At 44.6% G+C, this 23891-nt stretch overlaps 2 protein-coding genes across 5 annotated transcripts; one reads left to right on the plus strand and one right to left on the minus strand.

Annotated features, from left to right (window-relative positions):
- Positions 1-4438: 4438 nt before the first annotated feature.
- Positions 4439-8834, plus strand: ccdc14 (coiled-coil domain containing 14). 2 transcript variants are annotated; one of them, XM_063466149.1, is made up of 11 exons: positions 4439-4554; positions 4663-4706; positions 4792-4867; positions 5248-5320; positions 5502-5603; positions 6349-6861; positions 7185-7287; positions 7366-7433; positions 7687-7830; positions 8043-8145; positions 8278-8834. In XM_063466149.1, exons 1-11 carry the CDS (start codon positions 4531-4533, stop codon positions 8732-8734), a joined length of 1707 nt encoding a protein of 568 aa, XP_063322219.1. In that variant the 5' UTR covers positions 4439-4530; the 3' UTR covers positions 8735-8834. The 2 variants fall into 2 exon arrangements, with proteins under 2 accessions (XP_063322219.1, XP_063322220.1); XM_063466150.1 differs by having other exon boundaries at positions 7366-7427.
- A 610-nt stretch (positions 8835-9444) lies between these two features.
- Positions 9445-22639, minus strand: LOC134620157 (ankyrin repeat domain-containing protein 10-like). 3 transcript variants are annotated; one of them, XM_063466151.1, is made up of 7 exons: positions 22197-22639; positions 19626-19886; positions 18609-18761; positions 17905-17996; positions 10759-10991; positions 10623-10685; positions 9445-10523 (listed from the first exon to the last, which is right to left on the minus strand). In XM_063466151.1, exons 1-7 carry the CDS (start codon positions 22275-22277, stop codon positions 10207-10209), a joined length of 1200 nt encoding a protein of 399 aa, XP_063322221.1. In that variant the 5' UTR covers positions 22278-22639; the 3' UTR covers positions 9445-10206. The 3 variants fall into 3 exon arrangements, with proteins under 3 accessions (XP_063322221.1, XP_063322222.1, XP_063322223.1); XM_063466152.1 differs by having other exon boundaries at positions 19626-20256; positions 22197-22294; XM_063466153.1 differs by having other exon boundaries at positions 19626-19993; positions 22197-22291.
- Between the last annotated feature and the right edge of the window lie 1252 nt (positions 22640-23891).

Below are 23891 nucleotides of genomic sequence, written 5' to 3' on the forward strand. Positions count from 1 at the left end.
CGGGACCCAGAAGGGGCGTTTCCATGGAGGTTGCCTGGGTTGAAGGCCTTTCCTATCCACAGTATTCCTGATTTCGTGCAATTATACCTGATTGAAAGCGGAAGATTAATTTTTTTTCTGCTTGCACTGTTGATGCTTGCAGGGTTACACCTTCAGTGTTCATAAGTTTCTCTCACTGCAGTTTCTTTTACTTGGTTTAAATAGCAACACATTGTGGATACAGTAGATATGTTTTAATAAGTGGCGAGGACAATACATTAGCAGTGCCTCACCCATCACCTCCCACAGACTGATGATATAAAACTATGGTCCAGTGTTCGCTAGGTCAACAAGAGCACCAAGGCGTACAATTACCTGCACAGCAACAAAATTGATAAAGTACTTCTCTTTATTTTTCTTAAAGCAGCCATAGAGGGCGCTGTTTGTAAACTGAAATTAACGGCAGCATTTTTCTACATTTAGCTCCAAACCTTATAAAAAAAAAAAACATGTTTGGGTTTTTGTTTTTTGTGAGTCACTTTTTCCAACATTTATATTTGTTACAGGAAGCTAAATATTTAGCACATTTATTCTACTGGTCAATGGAAATACTAAAATAAAACCCTGCTCTAAAGTGCAGCTGTAGTGGTCAGGTTGTGACTGCTCTGCCTTGATGCTCACTTCTCACCACGATGTCCAGCAGTTTAGCTGAAAACATGGGCAGAGCCGTTTTGGTTCAGCAGTAGTGCACCTTCAGCAGCTGTTCTGTACATTACTAGAACAAATTATAAATGAAATGACTCAGATGCAGGTGAAGGGCAGACTTTCAGCTTTAATTCAGTGGGTTGGACAAAAAGATTGCATAAAGATGTGAGGAACTAAAGCTTCTTTTAAACAGAATCCTTTCATTTCAGAGACTCATTAGTATTTGGACAAATTAACTTTAAATGGAATGTTCATTTCTATTACTTTATTCAAACGCTGCCCAATCACTGTGACTACATTTAGCTGGATGTGAGCAGACGGTCTGTCTCTCAACACCTCAGTTCATTCAGATGCTTCTGTCCTGCGTCACATCATCAATAAACACTAGTGTCCCAGTGGCAGCTGTGCACGCCCGAACGGTCACACTGCCTCCGCCGTGTTTTACAGATGATGTGAGTTGTTCCACACCTCCATACTTTTTTCTTGCCATCATTCTGGTAGAGGTTTCATGTGTCCAAAGCATGTTTGTCCAAAACTGTGCGGGCTTTTTTACATGTTTTTTTTTTAACAAAGTCCAGTCTAGCCTTTCTATTCGTGAGGCTTTTGAGTAGCCTGCAGCGAACCCTCTGTATTTACTTTCATATAGTCTTCTCTTTATGGTGGACTTTGAAATTGATACGCCTACCTGCTGGAGAGTGTTGTTCACTTGGTTCACTGTTGTGATGGGGTTTCTCTTCACCATGGAAATGATTCATGTAGCAATTTCTCGGATTGGCTGTTCTGTTCAGTTCTGTTTGACCACATGTTGCCTGTTTACAGTAAAATTTCCAAATGCAAACACTACACCTTAAATCATCTCCAGGCCATTTAATTGATAACAACATAACGAAGGAATTGTCCATACCTGCCTATGAGCCTTCGAGTCCCTTGTCCAATTACCTTTGTTCCCTTTAAAAAGAGGGTAAGACGAAGAATCTCCTAAATGCTTCATTCAATTCGAACGTGGACACCCTAAATTAAAGCTGAGTCTGCACATCATGTCCATGATATAACTATAAGTGGAATATGTTTCAGTAAACAAAACTTGTCAGTGTCCAAATATACATGGACCTAGCTGCAGGCCTTTTCTACTCTGAGTGCTCAAAGCACTTTGTACAACAGATCTCAGTTACCCATTCACAGTAAACACATTAATGCAAGTGCTTTTTCTGTCCAACATTCACACACAGTCACAGTCAGATAAACCCATTGGGAGCTGTAGATTACAGCACCCGCGGATCAAATCGCCAACTTTCCACTTAGTAGACAAACCCGCTCTGGCCACGGCCAAGTTTTGTGGTGTAATGTCTCCTTTAATTATCAGTATTTAAGACATTAACATTTTGATTTGACACATGATGAGTGAAGTGCTAATCTACACGATAAAAATGGTTCAGTGCTCTGTGTAATGGGTAGACAATAGTATAATAGTAGTCTGAGTCTACACGTTCCATGAAAGGGTAACAGTAAACCTTAGGGATGTATCTGTGTTTGCATTTCAGGTTCCTCTTCCATCAGTTCCTCAAGATCATGCTCCACGCTCATGTTTTGTGTAGCAAAAACAAGACCTGCAAACACAATACAAAAGATGTTGTGTGCTCGCCCTTGTCTTCAGCATCAACGTTACGCATACCGAGAGGAGATTTAAGAGCAAAACTAGCACAAGATGGCCTTATTGGGAAGGTCTCACTGGTCTGAAGCACAGCAATCTTCAGAAACCTGCACAGGAAAACATTTTATATTGCAGTGCAGAGATATTTACTTTCTGATTCGTACAAGGTACATCTGAAAAATGGAAATGGTGAGTATGCTGAATGGAAACTTATTGAAACTGTAAGCTCGATGACCAGTTTGATTCTGTGACTGCAGTGAGTATGAACATAATTCCTGTGGTGTTTGTTTGATTCACACGGACATCATTAATGTGTCTGATTTTAATGTTTACAGATCATCACAGCCAAGCAGGGATATGTGCCCAACTTTCACTACAACTTTATTTGAGTGGAATTTAAAGATCATTATGGTGATTTTAATTTCAGTCCATTTTCTTACCAAGAAATGGTCATACATACGAGTGCTGGAAACAAAAAACTTGAAAGGTTAGAACACAAACGAATAACTGAACATTTCTAGGCTGAAGCTGTTGCCCTACAGCACATTCTGGATGACAACACTTTTCAATAATGTTTCACAAACAAAGATGATTATACTTTTATTTCATGAATGAAGCGTTATGGAGGATATGATGGTTGTAAAATTTTGGGAATTTCTCCAGTGTGTCGAAAGTAAGCAGAAATTCACATGTCCATGACCCAATCCAGGACACTACAGTAAAACTGAATTTGTCTTTTTATGTGGCACGCACACAGATGTATGAAAGCTTACAACTGACAACCAAAGCAAAGACAGAACCTCTGTGTTTTTATAAATACATTAGTCATCATTTAGCTCAAGCTTCCTTAACTATTTTCGAGTCACCAGGTTAACGGTGGTTTTCCTTTGTTTTGAGATAAGGAGCTGACAGACACACTTGGAGAAAGGATGAAGAGGCATTTGTGAAGGCTTTTGCTACTAGGAGCAGCAAAGTTGCAGCCATAGGTTTTCAAGCAGCTCCTAAAATAACATTCATTCATGATGAAAGCAAACATCTGCCCACATGTGCGAATGAGCTTCTGCGTTTTGTAAGTGAAACAACAATGGCTGATGATGATGCAGCACTAACCACCACCACGCTTCCATTAGACTTGGAAAACAGTAAATGTATCTTAAGCTGGAATAACATTTGGTTATTCTGGTAATCTGATGCCTTATGAACCCTTCAGCTCCAAATTTAATTTAGATATCAAGGAACAATATCAGAAAGTTATTAAAGCAATTCCAGAACCTGTTATGTCAACCTCTTAAAATCTGCATCATAACTATAGTAGTCCAAAGTTTCCTGAACTTCCGCTTAATGGACTTTCTGTTAATGATAGAAAGTTGTCCAATATTACAATAAGAACATTATTTATCCGAGAACTGCATTCATTCTTAGCTAACAGATCTTTAGCTCCTCACCTCCAATCTAGACAAGTCATTAATGAAATGATTGATGGTGTTTAACCATCTGGAGAGTTCCTGAGGCATGGATTTAACTTGGACCCTAATGGCGGCTCTTTCTGTAACGAAGATGTAGCTACACTATTGTTTGGCTTCAAAGCTTCACAATCTAAAGACACTGTATTGATTGGTTGTTTCACAGCAAAAACAGAATATTGACCTTTAAATTAAATGTTAGAATAATCTATGGTCAATTTTTTATACACAAATGCCGCTATTTAAAAACTCGCCCTGCTTTCACAGAATTGGTTTATTACGTCGTTCCTTGAAATTCATAAAAGGGTCCAAAAAATGTTAACCCAACCGCACATTTCATCTAATTTTGTTTTGTAATTTACTTTTTGGAATTATTATTTCAATATATCTAATTTGATTATTGTCACCATATACTGTTGGTCCTTTTCTTTCTGCTCGTGTGTGTTTGTAGCGCTGAGTCTGAAGGATTTGCCAGCCTGTACTGCGCCAAGTTTTTGTTAAAACAAAAAACGGCAGCCCTGCTGCAGCCGCCTTCATCCGGGACCTCCGGGGCGGGACAGTTGAGCCTGTCGTTTGTGAAGGGAGCAATTTGATTGGACGGTTGTAATGTTTTCCTTTTCAAACTCGCTCTGAACCGGAAGCTCTAAATGAGCCGGTGAGAACTTGCAGCACGCAGGAATGAGTGTTTGAATCCTCCGAGTAACAGCTGCAGGGCTCAGGCTGGCGGAGACCATGAGAGGAAGAGCTCAGCGCAAGGTAGGACTGAATGAACACGCAGTCAGAGCTTCCACTGTCAGAGACAGGTGTGAGGCTTCACACGCACAAACATGAGGGGCGTTCACCCGTGGTTACTGTGACTGGCAGGTGGTGACGTCAGGAAGGCTGACGGGAGCAGTCAGAGGGGGTCTGTGAGTACACCAGCCTTCATTTAGCATTTTCTGTGTCTACATGTGTACGTGTGCCTGTTAGCGCTCTCCTCACTGTTGTTTTTAGAGCCACCTTAAATCCAGGAACAGCACCCTGCCCTGAGCCGGCCTACTCTCTGTACTCCACCGACTCCGAGGACCAGGTGATGAAGGCAGACCGTTCACGGTCCGCCTACATTATGTATATGCAGAATGCAGACCACGTGTGGCGACATGTGAAGCTAACATTTTTATTATGAGTTCTCAGGTTTTATTCACTTGCTTGTGTAGCAGTACTAAACATTAATAGTGTCATCTAGGACAGGTATCACATACAGGCATGACCAAGTTGTAGCTTACCAAGTCTTTGCCACAACACAGCCATCTCAGGGTAGCAAACATGGGAAGGTGAACAGAGGAAATCTAGCATTCCCACAAAGTCAGAAGGCTTGACAGACACAAACCACTAACCCACACTACCGCATCATCGGCACGGTGTCTGAACGCATGTCTGCTACAATAAACTGGACGTGTCTGCCCCCAGGTCATCAGTCTGCACAAGGGTCTGGACCGCTGTGCTGCCCTGCTCAGTGGGATCCTTCAGGCTGATAAGGCAGGTCAGAGGAGCTTCCTAATGCTGTAGATTAGCTCAGTTTGTTACAAGTAACAGTAAAAACGCTCGATCTAAGGTATCAACCTACTCCTTTGTGGTTACACTGAGGATTTTCTGTTTTTTGTTAGATCTGTCAAACACTTACTGGTTGAATGCAACATAATAGTACTCTGTGTGTGTGTAAGTGTCTCCGAGGCTTCACAGAACAGTAAGCAGTGCAGCAGTCAAACCAAGGCTATCCACATCAATGGGGAAAAAGAGCTTGAAGAAAGGGCCTCCAAAGGCAGGTGGGTGTGTTTGAGGTTTGCTTTACTGCACACTCTTACAAGACAGTCGCTGAGAACAAAATGACATAAAGGTCTAGTGTTAATTCCACTGTGGGACTATAAACTGCAGAGGACAGGATTACATTGATGGTGTCCAAAAGCTTTTAGGATTTTTGTTCATTTGTTCTGGAAAATGGATTCAAGGTTTATAACTTAGCAACAGTTGCCTAGAGCCGCCTCTAGGAGCCTCTCAAAAGTAGAGCTGAACCATCCATGTTCTGTTGGTCATATGGGGCAGAGACTAAGAACGGACCCCCGACGTCCCTCTCCCCAGCCACCTCCTGCAGCTCATCTGGGGGAACACTAAGACATTTCGTCTTTCCAGTGTGTGATGTGCCAGGGCCGCCTTCTCGTAGGACATGCCCAAATACCCAGGAGGCATCATAATTAGAGGCCGAACCACCTCAGGTTCCTCCCTTTGATGTGGAACTGTAGCAGTTCCACTGCAAGTCCCTCCTGAACGACTGAAATTCCCACTCTAACACTAGAGGAGAGCCCGGCCACCCTTTGGAGGAAGCTCATTCTTTTAATCAGTCACTAACAATCAAGAATGAACTGACTTGAAAAGTTTTTAAAGGGCAGTACGTTAGCATCAACAAACTCATTTGCTGATGCACACATCAGGCAGGATTGCAGATGCAGCTTTATAAATATGTGAGAAAACACGTGTAGAAAGTCTAATGTTAATCATTCCTCCATCTTCCAGGCCAGAAGAGCGTGTCAGGCCAGCACGGATCAGATAGCAGAACTCCACGAGGACACCCGTCTGCCCGTCCTGCACCACATTCAGGAGTGAAGCTACATCCACCTCAGAAACAACGTCCCACCCAGCTGCAGTCTCACTTACTTTCAGCACACGACCAAACACCTCGGCTTCTTCCTCACACTGTCAGTCCACCCCAGCACGAGGCGCCCGTCCTTCTGTCTGTGCGTCAGTCCTCCTCTCTCTCGAGCCATCAGACTGCCTGCCGGCCTGACTCTGAAACGCCTCGCACTACGTGTGATGAAGCACAAGAGTTTGTTCCTGTGAGAGACACGAACACCCAGAGCCCCAGCACACACACTCTCACGCATGCACATGGAGACAGCTGCAGTATGAAGATGGCACACTTACAGCTGGAGCCTGGACGGGCTGAGGAGAGCAACACTGAGGCACAAACAAAAGCTCACAAGCTTCAGCATCTATTCGCACAACTCAAGGCTCTGATTGCTGGACAAGGTAAAGTGACTGTGTGCATCTTTAAATAGTCTTTGATAGCTCACATGTAGATGGTTCGCTGCCTGGTGTCTCTGCCTAAATTCAGAGCCTCACCCCAGGACCCTGCCAGACATCACTCACACAAGCACAACCTCTGTGATATCTGAATGCATCTAACATTAAGCTGCATGTCACTGATGTGGGATGTTTGTACCTGTAAAGGAGCTCAGCAAAGTTCTGCTGACGTGGGGAATCTGCTGTAGTCACACACAGGACGTGAGCCTCTGTGTCACATGTGCTGATGATGTTAGAGATGTCACACTGTGTGTGTGTGTGTGTGTCAGGCAGTGTAGCAGAGAGCCTACTCAGTCATCTGGAGCAGACTGTGTCCACAGCACAGATGAATAATAGTGCTTCAAACACCCAGAGTGTGCCAGACCTGCACAGGTGAGACACACTACATCTTTCACTTCACTGGACTGACTTTTTTGGTGTAACACGTGTGTGTGTGTGTGTGTGTCCTAGGTGTGTGAGGAACCTGGACCAGCAGCCAGAGACGGAGAGACATCAGAACCAGGCGATACTCTGTAACTGTAAATTGTGTCACAGTCATAAATAGTTGTGTATTTATTTCATTTGTATTTAAATAACACAGTCAGCTTGAGCTGCTTCACGCTGTAAGGTAAAGACCCCACGATAATACAGAGAACTTCAACAATCAGACAACAGACACACTGTGATTTTACCGTTGGGTTCAGTTTGGGTTTGGTGTGGTCAGTCAGGGTAAAAAGCTTTAACTGAATATCAGGTGATGAGACTGGGGAGTAATTGAAATGGTCTCCACAGGGCAGAGACTTCAGGAAGAGCTCACTGCTGCTCAGTCCAGGCTGCAGGAACTCCAAGATGACCTGACGGACCTACGGAAAACCCTGCAGGACACACAGAGCCAGCTGAGAGACCGAGAGGCTGAAACTGCACTCGTTAAGATGGGTACGCACTCGCTGAACTCACACTCAGCAGTGAGTCCTGCTGATGATCTGAGCTGTGGGCTCTTTGTGATGAAATCACCTCCATTATCAAAGTGAAAGACACTGCCATGAACAATATCAAGCCAAGTATTATTGCATTATTTCTTATGGTGTCTGCAGTGTTTCCTTACAAAGAAAAAGCCTTGAAGTAAGTGTGTGTGTGTGTTTCTGCAGAGCTGGAGGCCAGTAAGAGTAGGCTACTGGACAGTGAGCGGGAGAAGAGTAAGCTGGCCTCGCTGGCACAGCAAAGGCTGAAGGAGATGGAACACTTTAAAAGGTGGGCCTGTGTGTGGGTGGGAGTCACCCCCCAGAATGAGAGCATTACAGCTGCTTTAACAATGCCGTTAATACACAAAAGTGTAACACATGATTCAGAACTGTTCCTCACTCATGTCTTCTTCTGTTTCAGTCTCCTCTCAGCAGATTACCCTGGTGTTGTTGACAGCTCTGTGTCAGAGACAAGCCAACACCAGCACAGACGGGATCCGCCAGCGCCCCCTACTGACCATATCGCCCAATACCTGAAGTCTCTTAGCCAGATAGCGCCTGTGCAGTGTGTGGCTGCAGAGAGAGATTCAGACTCAGCATCACATCTAGACATCACAGCCCAGAGGAGAGAAGATCCTGCAGGCACTCGGCACGAGTCTAATCGTGAGCGGTCCGCTGGTCCAGGTGAAGCCCTGCGGCCAGAGGACGCTCGCAGGCAGCTGTTTAACTCCACGCTGTCCCAGAGTGAAACAGAGTCTGTGTGGTCTGATTTGACCTTTGACACCAGAGACGAAGCAGCGTTCAGAGACGGCCTGGCAGCTTTGGATGCTAGCATAGCCAGTCTGCAGAAGACTATTAAGCTGGACCTGAGGAGGTGACCGTGCTGGTCTTTGTATTCATCCATGTTTGGGCCTTGTTGATGAACTGTTCTGTAAAGTGTTGTTTAAGATTTGTAATAAAGCTGTTTTTATGAATGTCTTCATGGACAGCACACTGCTTTGTTCTGCTGCTCGTGGAGATTTACAACTTTCTAGCAAGTCAGACAGTGCTGCATGAAGAGTGCAGTCCAAATCACTGAACATACACCAAAAATGATCCTTCATTCTGGCAGGCCGGGATACTCAAACTCCTCAGGTTAGTGAATTTGCACAAGAAAGCAGAAAATGATCAGCATGAACCCAAAGTGCAGTCTAAGGAGAAAGAAGGGAAATTATTGAGATGATCTCAGAGGCTGTGGAGGTGGTGCATTATCTCTGGGGTTAATATAAATGTACAGACGGGCAAAATAAATCCAACAGCCACAACAGTCTGAGTGCACGGTGTCATCGACGAATGTGGAGCACAGCTCTTTATACACAGAGCTAGAGCACAGGCTGGTATCACAGTGACGCTCTGTCCCACGTAGTGATGTCATCTCTGAGTTCAGGCAGTCTTTAGGTTTCTGGTCAGGCGGCCTGATGTCACCTTGTAGAAAACAGTCTGCCCTCTCTGACATTTAAACTCACCAAACATGTTTCATCTGTACTTTAATGTATTTGAAAAGTGTGATAAAAATCAAAACATGTACAAATACTATGTTTTATAAGAATGTGTGTAAAACAGGTTTTATTGAGTACAAATGCAGGTCAGTGTAAGGTCGTGTGTGACACACCGTGTTCTGAAAAACAGACGGCGCCTCTACAACCGTCGTACAAAACACAAGAAATGGTTTAAGCCTCATGAAATTACAGTGAGATCTCTAAAACAGTTTTCAGCCTCAGTGCAGTTCAACGACACACACACGCGCAGCTCTCAGCAGCACAGCAAAGCAGCGACACTCCTGAGGTAACATGGTGAGCAGGAGGTCAGGAGCTGAGCCCGAGCCGTAAACACCACGGTTAATGAAGGTCCCAGCAGACGGGACGAGTTCCACACCCACACAGGCATCTGCTGTGAAAACAGCACCGTACTACCCTACTACTAATGGTCTGAACCATTTTTAACCTCGCTTAGCACAAAGACAAGTGAAATATTCCCACCAGCTGTACATGGTTGAAAGGCCACTGTGAGGACAGGACTGCAGAGATGCTGGCTGATTAAACCAAGAAGAGAACAAAGTTAACTCTAGTTATGAGTATAGTGTTGCCCTACAGTGTGATGTCACAGAAATCCCTGAAGATTATTTTTGGAAGCAGCTTTTTCACAACCCAGCTTCACCTGCTGAATGAGCCACAGGACAGCGCTCCGAGTCAGTCTGAGCCTAACACGTCCTGGGTGTGGGCTGTAGGCACAGAAGGATTACTTCTCATCGCCTGAGTAATCCTTTAAAGTTTAGTGGAAGCACATCTGTCTGCAGACTAACCCTCCGGGTTTATGAGCCGTGGTATAGGTGGATGGTGCCGTCCACAGCCTGCTTGGATGGATGCTCCGCCCGGATGCAGCTGCTGTCACTCAGCTCCTCGGCCGTGTCGCCAAAACCATGGTAGTGTCCATAATGCAAGAAATCCCCACAGTCCACCCCTGTTGGCCCCAGGCACGCGGGCCAGTTGGAGACGCAGCCGCCCGGGCTGCCGCTCAGGTGCAGCGAGCCGCACATCTCAGCTGAAGCCCGCCGACAACGTGGCGGAGAGCGAGCGTTTGGAGAGAGTGGAGGATGAGGCGCAGTGTGAAGATGCCCGTTGTTGAAATCTGCTTTTAAACACACAGCAGCAGAGAAAATGGGATCAGAGGTAGATTATGTGATATTATTGTAGCCATTTGCTGCTTCGCCACGCAGAGCAAACCCACCTGTGCTGAGCTCCAGGCTCATGGCTTCCAGCTCCTCGAGCGCGCTGCTCTGCACCAGCATACCTGCAGCACACCACGATGAGAAGAGCAAACAAGCAAACACTGTGCACACGCCTAACAGGTAAACATTTCTTACCATCAGCCCTTTTGGCTTTTTTCAGGTGGCCCGCATCCAGGGCTGCTAGCTGCCTCTTTCTGCTGAGCGCGCCCAGACCACAGGGGGCACCGCCTCCATTCTGCACTATGTTCCCCTCGGGCACGTTACGCTGGTGCAGGTGCTTCTGGGCGTTGGAGATGAAGCAGAAACAGTCGTGGAAGCCTTGAGCGTGGGCCAGGTCTGCTGCCGTCTGCCCGCTTGCATTCTTTAAACTAAACAATAAGAATGAAGTCAGACAAAGTGCGTCCTGTGTAACAGCACCTCAAACAATCAGAGCTCTAATGTTGCAAGGAGAAACCATCATGATCAAAGAAAACCAGTCCGAGTCTTGATGGTCTCACCCTGCAACACGTGCTGTGACTAACCTGCCCACTCACTCCTCACACACAGCAGGACCGCGATCACAGCTAAAGACTACAGTCTGTGTTTCAAACAGTTCATACACCAAATATTTATTTTCCTGTCTATCACACAGAGATGTGAAAGTCGTGTGCATAAAATGAAATGTCTCCCAAAACTGGATATAATACTGCACCAATAATACAATCTGGATATTATCAATAAAGTTCTTTTTTGTATTGTTAATTATAAAAGTAAAACTTTCATACATTCTACATTCATTTCATGCAAAATGAAATATTTCAACCTGTTTGTTTTCATTTTGATGCTGATGGTGGATCATAAAATTAGCACTCCAGCATCTCAGATTATTAGAATATTTCATGTCGAGTTTGAGGAAGTTACTGTTCAGACAGTATCAAGGACGTACATCGTCTGACTGCTGACGTCACGTTTGACCAGATAAGGATCCATAAGCAGCCACAGAAGGCTGCTCACAGCATGCCGTACTGGAGCATATCCATGGAAGTGGACCAGAAGGGAAAAGCACGGCAGGAAAAGGTGCAGCAGACATGACCTCAGCCTCCAAATCAGTGTCAAGAAAAGTCATTTCAAGAACCTGGGAGAGCTTCACAGGAGTGGACTGAGGCTAATGTCAGATCAAGCCTCCACTGAACCAGAGATAACATCAGAGCAGCGCATCTCAGGAGGAGAAGAAGAACCGGTCCAAAGTCTTCTTTTCAAACTGAAATGAGCTGTGGGCCACTGCCATCTCACATTAGTGTTCAAGTAGTACAGAAAAACAACAACAAACAAGAAAACATTTCCAATGCCAAGTTGCATTATATTTCTTCACGTCAATAGTTTGAGACCCCTGCTCACATGTCATCTCCTGGTGCTGCTCAGTCTTTATCTACTCCAAAGTCAACACAGACATCTACCAGCAGACGTTGGAGCTCTTCATGCTTCTATCTGCTCATTAGCTTTGTGAAGACACTCATTTCTTTTTTTGGAGATTATGTATCGGAATTTCAGGAGCAGAACCACGCCTCCAAACACGCTCCTTCCCCCCAGTTCTACAAGCTGTTCATTCTCGTTTACGTGCCCCACCCTCCCTCCTTGTTCTCAATTCTTTAACTTCTTCACTTCTATTTAGTGCATGGGGATCTGCCAGGCCCGGGAGCCGTCGCCAGTCCCCTTCGAGGCCTTCCCCAAACCGCAGCTCAGTTCATGTCCAAGCGTTCACCTTTACCTACTAAAACGCTGTCAAACATAAAATGAGGACGTGGGCCCAGCTAGTGAATGTGCAGCCGACTCACCTGACCCGGGCCCTATAGAGATTATGTGAAGAGGAAAACAAGAACCAGCCGACCAAAAACCCAGAAAGGCTATCAGAGCAACCTGGAGAGCAGTAACACCTCCACGCCACGCCGCATTCGTGAAGTCTCAGCCACGTAATGCATGTATAAATGAAGCTGGACTTTTCTGACTGATCTTCCGCTGCACTTTTCCACTTTGATGGGTGATGCTGAGCAGCATCTGCACCACTTTGAACATTCGGCTCGGCTGCCACAGATACAGGAACTCTTTCATGCTCTCAGCCTCCAACAAAGCATGTCTTCCACATCTGTCAGACATTACTGGGTCAATATTTTCAACTGCTGGAACAAAGGAATTTGACAAATATGAGCTTAACGAAGGATTTCTCATTATTTGACTGTATATATAATGAATGCACAGTAAGGGCAGCATGGAGGTGCAGTGGTTTGCACTCACTGTTCCCACAGAGACTGAGCTCTGTGCCGGCTTCCCCCCACAGCCCAGAGGCATGCCTGGTCAGGTTACCAATCACAGCTGTGAATGTTGAACCTGTCTCTGTCAGCCCTGAGACAGCCTGGCAACCTGTCCACGCTGTACTCAGCCTCTCACCCTACGACAGCTGGGATAGACTCCGGCCCCCCGTGGCCCTGAGCCGGATACACACAAGAGAATGGATACATGGAGTGTAGAAGATATGAAAGTTTAGGCTTTTGATGAAATGATGAAGAACAGAGTTTTTTTCACAATATTCTAACCGTCTGAGATGTGGTATATGCATGGTCCTAAATGAAAAAGAACAACATCAGGTTGAAACTGGAGGACCAATCAGGACACAGGAATCGCCAACATTATGCTCCTATATCCTACACAGTACATCTGTGCTGTCATGACAACGATCATGCTTTTGTGATTTCTAAGCTTCTAATTATGTTCTAAAGTAAGCTCACAGCGCTGAAGCTTTTGTTCTGTAATGCTGGGGTGGTTTGGGTTTGAAAGGCCTGAACAGAAGGAGAGACTCTGAAGTGAGTCATCATTAGGAAATGAGCTGTGCTTTGTAGAAAACCACAGATCAAGTTCTGATTATCCACAGAGGTTTCCACATAATCTCTCAAACATGCTGAGATAAAGTCAAAGGTTTTTTTCCTCTGGAGTACCTAATAAAGTGGCCAGTGAGTGCAAATGTAATTTGGTTAAAAACCTACAAAAATAGACATTTCATTTTACTGGTATGTTTACCTGCTGCGAATTTTGACATAAATCTATTTTTTTCTGTCTAATTTGCTCCGTTGTCTTTGTAACATACAGCACAGCACAGCACAGCACAGCACAGCACAGCACAGCACAGCACAGCACAGCACAGCACAGCACAGCACAGCACAGCACAGCACAGCACAGCACTGCACTGCACTGCACTGCACTGCACTGCACTGCACTGCACTGCACTGCACAGCACAGCACAGCACAGCACAGCACAGCACAGCACAGCACTGCACTGCACTGCACTCTGACGTACTCCTGAGACTGAGCTTCCAATCATTAGTGAGGCTGAGGCGTGTCCCATTAGCACACAGTATGTAAACAGTGAGGTGAGAGTGAAGCATGCATGCCTAAACATGACAGTCATCGTGAGTGCTTTGTTAGCATTGAAACCAATCACTGCAGGAAATACCTCGCCAGTTTGCCAGCTGCAGAAACTGTGGGAAGCGATAGTGAGCACTCATTGGCACAACTGCAAGCTGCTCGCAGATGCACGTGTGGCAGATTCTGCAGTGCCTATTTGGATTGCTCCCTCTTTCTGGGATAACTTGAGAAAATCAAGTTCAAACTCAAAGGCTGAAAAACATCACAACGTGCAGGGTGTTTGTTTCTGCTAGCACAATTTGAAAATCAAGATCACAGCTGTTTGTTTTTTTAACATAATATATAACATTTTGCAAAAACAAACAAACATATCTTTATATTGATTTCAAAACAGTTAAAATGTCCTTCTTCAACGAGTGTACCAGTGCCTTTAGCAGAAAAGCTCATGTGAGTACTCACGTTTGAGTCTCCAAAGCTTTGATTTCTCTTGGGAAAAGTTACAAAGACATTCAAGTGAGTATTAAATACAGTAATAATACTGTGTTCAGTGGTTATTTGGTAGGTTAGTGGAAGCATGAATCAGTTTACAGTTGCTAATAACAGCAGAAACATTTCTATCTGTATCAGTTTTGTCAAGTATTCTGTAAAGTAGTCGTATTATTTCAATCTTCTACAAGACATTCAAGTCATTAGACAGTTAATGGTTTCCCTGGAAACTGGCCTAATAAAATTTATTTAAATCATCAAAAAAAAACCTTTGCATGAGAATGAAATCAGTCACTACTCCTCAGTCGTCCTCAGCCCCGCTCCTTCTCTCTCACCGGCTGGTAAGGCAGATATAGAGAAGAGGTTGAGTAAGTGGGGTCAAGCACCCTACGGCGTTAGACCAAATCCAGAAAGTGAGTGTAACACACAGAGAGCCGCTGCGTCAGGTTGTAACCACGATAACGTGAGTGCAGAGGTTGATGTTGCTCTCATTTTCAGTTCAGTTTTATTTATATAGAGGAGCAGGATTTTGGATTTAACAGGGAGCCAATGAAGGGAAGCCAATACAGGAGAAATCTGCTCTCTCTTTCTAGTCCCTGTCAGGACTCTTGCTGCAGCATTTTGGATTAACTGAAGACTTTTCAGGGAGTTTTTAGGACATCCTGATAATAATGAATTACAGTAGTCCAGCCTGGAAGCTCAGGGTCATCTAGTGTGAGCTGAGAAGGAAAAGCAGACGAGCTGACAGGATCACACACTGCAGAGCTCAGTGAGTGAGATCAGAAACTCTGCTGGTGCTGACAGGTACCACTCCTCTATCCATTTAAAACATTCACAGCAGCCAGACTTCAATACAGCGCCCCCTGTAGGCACTCTGTGTTGGTCAAGAATCATGTCCCATCAGTGGGTCATCAGAAAAAAGATCAAAAGGAAGGCGGGCGAAAGAACTCAATAAAAGCAGAACATTTCTGAGAATAAATATTTAATAAAAAATAATTTTAAAAATGGTCTACAGGTATTGACACCGATGGACTAAGTCTTTCTCAATATTTTTGCTCAATAAACGGAGATACATTTTTCCTTGCTTTACTGCTCCAGCTACTTTATCATTTTTATTAAATATTTTATAATTTTATTAACAGTCTCTTGAGAACTTTCTGCTTTCATTACAACAGTAGGTTAAGGTCTAAATGATAAATGAGTGTGGTTTTCAAGAGAAACCAAAGACAAAGGCCACAGTTTGATCACTTTTCTTGGGTTTTCCTCTTATTATGGAATCTCAGATGGTGTAACTCTGTCTCCATTTATATTATAGCACAGCATTTCCATATTTACATGTATTCTTCAACTGTTGTTGCTGTGCCACATGCAGACATAAAAACACATGAGCTTTTCTGCTTTTACACTCACTACTTTTCTCTACTGTGCATCATGACAAACATACGAGAGGGTTTTACCTGAGGCGCTGCTGAACAAAATACAACACACACAAATAACATTACTATCACTCTTTAAAGCAAATGGCACTCAAATGAGCTGATTGGAGGGAACGACCACTGAAACACGTTTTAATAGTGGGACACTTTGTACGATGCAGAACGTCATAAACTCTGATTTGATTCACAGAAAACATTTTTTAAACTAAAATGAACCATCTGAGAAACAGTAAGGTCATTATGAATGTGCTGGCAGCAACAAAGGTGGACAGGGCCATGTGTATCACTGTGCAGTCTCCTGCCTTCTTTTAACTACAGTCTGTAAACACGTGTGAGCTGAGGAGAGCGGCTGCTGGACGTTTGGGAGAGGACTGGTGTCCCGTTCTTGTCAGTCCTGGCTCTGCTTTGCTGCACTTTTGCTTTCATGACACACTAGATGTTCTCAGTTGGTGAACTGCAGGCAGCCAGCTCCGCAGAAGGACTCCCCTACAATGAGCCATGCTGCTGGAGTAGATGCCGTCTGCTTCCCTGAAAACACATCTGGATGGAACACCTCTTGCTCTAAAAGCTGTATGTACTTTCACACACTGATGGAGCCTTTCCAGATGTGCCAGCTGCATATCTGGAAAGGCCGTCCACAGGCACTGATGCAACCCCACCCCACATCTGGCTTCTTCTCTGCATAATGGAGCTTTAACCTGCATGTGTGGATGACACGCAGAGCTGTGAATCAGGAAGCGCTCCATCATTACTGTCCGTAATGACATGTTCACAGTGAGGAACATTATTCTGAACCTGTTCCAGTTTGTAGCTGCAGTTTTCTGCAGACTGATGGAGTCTGTCCATCTTTACTTCTGAGGAACTCTGCTCTTTGAACGTGTCACTCCCCTGTTACCAGCTGATTAACTGTAAATTCTTCCTCCAGCTGTTTCTGCTTTGTACCTCTGATCGTTCCAATCCAACATCCCAACTCTTTGTGAGGTGTTGCTGCCATCACACCCAAAATCAGCTGGTATTTTTCTTAAAATGATAGATTATCTCAGTTCAAAGATTTGTAAAACTTTTCATGTTCTGTCATGAATAACATTTATGAGTTGGATTTGTCCAATAAAGCAAGCTTTGGCACAGATTTTAACTGGTCTTTATCATTATGTTATCACTAAGTTAATTATTAATAGAACCTGATGCCATTATTTACTGCACCGCCACAGAATGGATTTTTTGTTCAAACTATAAGCTGTAACCCTTCCTTATGGACAAGTTAAGGACAATTACTTTTTTTTTTTTAAATCAAGGATCTTGAGACTATTTCATGTCACCTGTTTTTATTTAAGTTTGTACCAGAACTTCACTACATCTTCATCTTGGTGATGACAGAAACGCTACTTCCATGTTATAGGCACTTCTGAACCGAGCTGAATGATAATGGAACGTGATTGCGAGGATGTTAACAGTAAACCACTGTGGCTTGTTCCCTCCCAACAGCTGATGAGACACTAAGAATAAGATTTCAGGACAACAGAAAACACAGCAGAACCACAGCAGCTGACCTTTGTTAGCATGAGGAAACATGCAGCACTAAAGAACGCCAAACGCAGCCTGTTAATCAGGAAAACAAAAACAGGTCAGCAGAAATTATGCTGGCTGATGCCACTTCATCATCATCATCATCATCATCCTCCTCCTCCTCTGGGTTTACCTCTGAAGAGTTTCACTGTGAACAGTCACCTGCAGGCGGGATATCTGAAGCACAGCACTGAGCTGCAGGATTTCCCACTAAAGTAAATTTCACAGTAAAAATAAAAGCCGTAGTTATTCTGACCAGACCTGCTGAGCATGTGTGGCCTACATGACTCAAAACTAGATGTGTAGCAGCTGCTGTGGTTCACACTCGGTGTGCCAGAGCTCTTGTGGTGCTTTACACTGGATATTACTACTAAACCGAAGACTGCAGGATACTTACTGCGGTTTAGCGCCTGCTATCAAAAGGACCTGGATACACTCCAAGCTGCCTGACCGAGCTGCCTTATGAATGGGAGCCTCACCAACAAAGTCCTGAAAACACAACGTAAACTGTAAGGTATGAGATATGAATGAAGCTATTAGCATAGCACAAGCCAACTGTATTATAGACATGCAAAAATGACACTAATATTACTGACCAATCAAACTCTAGGAGACAATATCATAATATGAAAATGTTCACATAGTCACAAGACTACACTGCAGCTGTGATGACATTGCTCAAGATTATTGTGCACTGCTCTTTTGAAATAAAAGGGAAAGGAAACAACAGAATGAAACCCTGACCAACAGCAGTCAAAGCTCCTGCCCTGTGCCGGTCCACGCCTGGGCCACTAATGGAAGAGCTCGGGTTTATGAGTACTGCTGGCACTGTGAACTCTGCATCCATTTCTAATTATCTTTTCAGCTTTACTGCAAGTACAAGTTCAGTCCCAAAACCTTACCATTACTACAAGTACATATTTAGTGTGAACAACGCTGGAGACACTGTCAATAAAATGAATTTCATCTAGCTTTTATGTACAGCAGATGCAAAAACCAGAGGTCCCTAGATTCAAATATTCAGTGATAACACTCATAGATGCAAACAGCACCACATTAAGCATTAAATACTACACATTAGGTGAGTTTCCACACACTGACCTGCTTGTTGACGTCAGCCCCAGCCTGAGTGAGCCACACCACGCAGCGAGGATGTCCTCCGAATGCTGCAGTGTGTGTTGGAGTCTGATTGAATCGACTGGTCACCCTGTTCACCTCGCAGCCCATCTCCACCAGGTGCATCACACACTCCAGCTGTGCCACATGCCAGTAACAAATACAAGAATCACCTTCACAGTGACACACTGCAATGCTCATGCATGTCACTGCTGCAGATCTCAGAGACCTCTGCTATACACTGACGCACTTTCATTGTAAGAAATCTCCAACAGTTCTCCTTGTATATCACGAGTATTGTACAGCGTGGACCCCACTGTTCTCAAAGCAGGCTTTAGCTGACTTTGGTTGTTAGACATATTTGAAAATCCCACCTAAGGTCCGCTTACAGGGACGTATAAGCAAAAAGTGTAAGTACATTCAGACACTGCTTAAAACATGTGCCCAGTAAGTGCTTGGAGATATTTCAAGGTGGCTGAAGAGACGCTTCTAGCAGAGCTTTGGTAAAGACAATGATATAAAATGAAGAAGATCAGAATAGTACGAGAAGTAATTAATCATCTAATAAAAAAAAACAGAGCAAGTTTTTATATTTTTAGAGAACAGAGGCTTCACTGTTGCGTTGTCGCAGGCTCTGGTGTTACGTTTGTTTTGAGCCGATTTTGGCGCCTAAAAAGCGATTGGCTCCTAATGAACCAATGAAAACCTCCAAACACGTAAGGGTTTTTTTTGTCTTTAAAAAAAACTTTGTTGTACGCTGGTACTCAGACATAACTGTTTGAGGCAATCAAACACAGTAAAGGAGTGCGGCGAAATATTAAAGAGGATAAAATCTTTTAGCTTGATTATGAGCGCTGTCCGCCGCCATGTTGAAGTTTAAACATATAATACACACACAGTGTGGTTGCAGTTCACAGCAGTAGGCAAAAGTGCACACCTATTTTAACCCTCTTTCGTGTTTCATGGACACCACTATTGAATACCCAGTGATTGCATGCTAACCTGTCCATAGTGAGCAGCCCAGTGAATGGGAGTCCATCCATAGAAGGAGTCCTCGGCAGTTAGATGGATGTGGTTTGACAGCTGCTGTAACAGAAGGACCAGAGCCCCAACATCTCCATCCCGGCAGGCGCGGTGCACTGGGAAGCGGCTCACAAACACGTCATCCCCGGAGAAGCGGGGTTCTAGTCCCCCAGACATGAGTGAGCTGAGAGAGGGCAAACGGAAGTGCTTGTCTCCACCGCACCGGTCCCACGGAGCACACTGAAGAGGTTCAAACACAAAGGAAAAGCCCAGCTCTCTCGCAGGCCGTAAAACCCGGACTGGAGCCCGCCTCACAGCCACATCCCGTGTGTTTGGGACGGTCTGCGCTAAAAAGCGGCCAGGAACAGCTCCTCAGTCCTTTGACTCACACCACTGGTGAGCAGCTTTATGTGTCCAATATATTCAAAAACATTGGTTATGTGGCACTAAACAACTCAAACCTCTGTCTGTGGATTCAGAAACATTTCTTAGCTAACGTGCTAGCTTTGCTGGCTGTGTAATAAACTGAGTGCTGGTCTCTGTGACCACAGAAGCAGACTCACCAACCAGCAGTAACATGGCAGCCTTATCAGGCGGGAAAAAGACGAGCCTAAAAGCAAAGGTAAGACATCCAGTCATCAAGCACGGACGAACCTGCCTGCTGTTCCTGCTAATCAAGAGAACAAAGACGACATCTTTAGCTTTGTCCTCATCAGACCGGCTGGAGTCCAAAGACAAAAGATGGGCCTCTCAGTGTTTGATGAATCTGTGATAGTGGTTACTACAAGTACAGAGTTAAAACGTGTACCTGGCTAATAAAAGTGGGACTTTTTCAAGCCAGCAGCTAAATCTTTAACCTTGTTTTAATTCAAATACAACTATCTGAGTGACCGAGCCATCTTTAGACAGTGTGCTCAAACCCTGAGATGACACTGTAGACTTACTTATTATATTATAAAACTAAAAATGTGGGCTGTGCATAATTTCAATGAAGAAACTACAGGAAGTGTCTCTGTTCTGTCGCCAGCTTCTTCATAAAGGAGACACTGTAAAGTCTGTCTGAACTTAATTAAGATAAATCAGTAACTCAGCAGAGACCTCTTAAATGATGGTGATGATTTAAAACTCAGAGAATCAGTGTGATGAAGCTGATATTGCAGAACATGGTCGGCCAACACATACCTAAGACTTTCCTTCTGTGTTTTCTATTCATTTGTCCCCATTGCTTATTTATAGGCCATCCTGCAGGCATGCTTCATTGTAATAGCAGTTTACACTGAGCCCTTATCACACTCTGCCTGGTCTGGAGTGCATATTTAATAGTTTCCTTGTCTGTCTATGGATTACTTAGAATCTAAAAAAGCACAATTAAATTAGTGAATCTGTGGCAAAGAAGGATGCAGTCTTTTTCTATCTTTTTTTCTTCCAGGGTGGCTTTATCAGAGTGAGGAAGAGAGATTTAGAGAAGTTGACCACAGAAGTCATGCAGCTTAGAGAGTTCCTGCCCAGAGTTGTGAATGGGGATCTGATGGAGATGCTGCATAAAGCCCGAGCAGCTCAGACAAGTATGCTCAACTCCACTCTGATCCTGCTGTAAACACGAGGGTGTTGTGTGTATCACAGAGCAGAACATATGCAGTTAATGTATAAACCTGAAGGCTTGTTGAAGACATCCAGCTACAGAGAGACAGAGTTGTCTAATGGTCAGTGGAGCCAGGTCTGTTTTACAGCCCTCACAGGTGATAAGGAAAGCCAGGTGCGCCTGCTTTCTAATTAGCCTCATTTTATCTTCTACTCTGACCCGGGGCTGACCCAGTAAATATACAGCACTGTTGAGCTAAGAAGCTTGGAAAGAAAAGCATCTGGACTTCTTTAAGTTTCTTGAAAACATTTCACCTCTCATCCGAGAAGCTTCTTCGGTTCTAAGAGAGTCCCAGGTATTCCAACCCTAGTGGGAGTTGACCCACTGCTGATCATGTGTCTCATCACATGAGTCAAGGTGTGAAAAAGGGTGTGAGTCATTATCAGCAGAGGTTTCGGGTGAAACCATTGTGAGACCTTGCTTCACCAATTCACCTGACCTGTTGAGGTCAACTGGCAAGATGTGAGTGGTTGTTAAGGTGCCTGGGAAGGGATCTCAAAACTGGATTGTAGGTGGCAGATGACTGGTATTGTGAGCCACCTGGGACTCTTCACCAGTTTCTTCAAACATCTTCAAGAACCTTAAAGAAGTCCAGTTGCTTTTCTTTCCAAGCTCCTTAGATTACCATGACCTACACAGGCATATAGCACTGCTATTCACAAAGGATCTTGTCTCACCACAGTATGTTGTGGTAATATAAGAAGAATTGGGTCGTGTCTTTTCTTTGGAAGACATTGCACACCATGCCGAGGTATGCCAGGTTCCCAGCTTTCAGCAGTTTGGGGTTGGGGGGGTACAAAAATAGTATTTCCTGCCTGTCAAACTAGTGAATATGTGGTATTTCCACAAATTCTCCTAAAGACGTGGAGACAGTATCTTGGGTGCTGCTACGTGCCTAGTGTCCTCACCTGCTGCTGTGTCCGGCTGTTTGTCACCCCCGCTGCATTCCACTGGACCATTCTTCTGAGAGCAGCCCGATCTGCCAGCATCCTGGCCTCCGCCTTCCACGGCCTGGCTTTAGGGTGGTGCTCCCCGTCTCTCTGGCTCTGGCACGGAGGCTAGCTTGCTAACTAGCTGCTTGTGCTCCGACATGGCGACCATGAAATATGTCCTGTCGGCTCTGCTGGATCTCTGCCATCACCTCGCTCCTGGATGATGATGATGTCATCAAATCTCTCTGTCCGCTGGGGCTCGTGACACTGAGCATGCTCCTTGATGTCCTCTGACAGGCGCAGACGTCATCGCGACAAAGCTGAGAAGCGCTCTTTACAAACTTTACCCCGCCGTACTCCGACTAACCAGCCTGTCTGCTGTTTCCATGCAACCTTTGAAAAACACGAACAAAAAGCCAGCTCAGCAAAACATCATGCGCAGATCCAACGTGTGATTTAAAAGTCTAAAACGAATCAGTACATCACATGTAAGGTTTTTCGGTTTCCTCTCTTTCTGACATGTTGCTCCATCTGTCACACGCGTGTTTCTTCCCGTCGCTCCTCCTCGATAGCGCTGCAGAGATGCTGAAATATCAGCACCACCGTGAATGCATCACGGGGATGAGAAGATAAAGGTTGTGCTGAGGGCGCAAACCCTCGAGATGTCATTTATTGTTCTTACTGAACCTGCCTGGCACATGATAGACGCTGCACTTAAGGTTTTTTCCCGATTTTTACCCATTTATCTGGGTAAAAATTGTCATTGACATTAAAAATGTCCTTTTCAAGAGGGCTCTGGCACTGCGCCAAATATAACGTCACAGCTCTATAAAGATATTTGAAGTGACCAAAAGGACTGGTCTGATTATAGTCTGTGTAGGTGCTCAGTCATCCAGCTCATGGTAGTCTAAGGAGCCTGGAAGAAGGCGCCTGAACTTCTTTAAATTTCCTTTAATATCTTTGTCTAAGCAAAGATATTAGACATAAAAAAACCGCAGGGAAAAATCAGAAATCACTTTTTCACACGACAGCATTTCGGATTCTTCTGCCCACTCTAACCCCTGTTTACCACCCCCAGAAGCCCCAGCTTGTCCTCCTCCACATGCCTCCTTATCCATTTTGACTCTCACAGCTGCCCCTTTACTGCAGAAGTTATGTCACTGTTAGACTGCTTCAGCATCACGCAGCATATTAAAGACTCCACTCATCTAAGAGGTCTCACACTGGACTTCAGATGTGCCCTGTATTGACCTATCCATCTCTGACCACTATGCTAAGTCTGTTACTACATGACACCTAGTTTACATCTTTGGGAGATGTACACACAGACCACACAGTGTGCTGTGTGTAAGACGCGGACTTTTAAGTTGCATACTGCCATTCACTGCTTAGACTCCATGGCCCCCTCATATCATGTCCTCCCCCTGGTTCACCTGTGTGCTACACTCCATGAAGGGCTCAGGCCTCAGTGTCCTCCACTAAAGAAGGTTTGTTAACTATTAACTGGTTGTTTTGTCCCCCGTGAAAATGAAAGGAATAACAAACCCATAGAAGGTCCAAAAACCCAGGACCACCACAGTGAAACCCTGTCTCTGCTTTCTCATGGTAAACACTCACCGTCACCATGGAGATCGTGTGATAAATCACGATTCCTTACCATTTTTTCCTTTA

Source organism: Pelmatolapia mariae, linkage group LG23, assembly GCF_036321145.2.
Source record: "Pelmatolapia mariae isolate MD_Pm_ZW linkage group LG23, Pm_UMD_F_2, whole genome shotgun sequence".
NCBI classification, from domain to species: domain Eukaryota; kingdom Metazoa; phylum Chordata; class Actinopteri; order Cichliformes; family Cichlidae; genus Pelmatolapia; species Pelmatolapia mariae.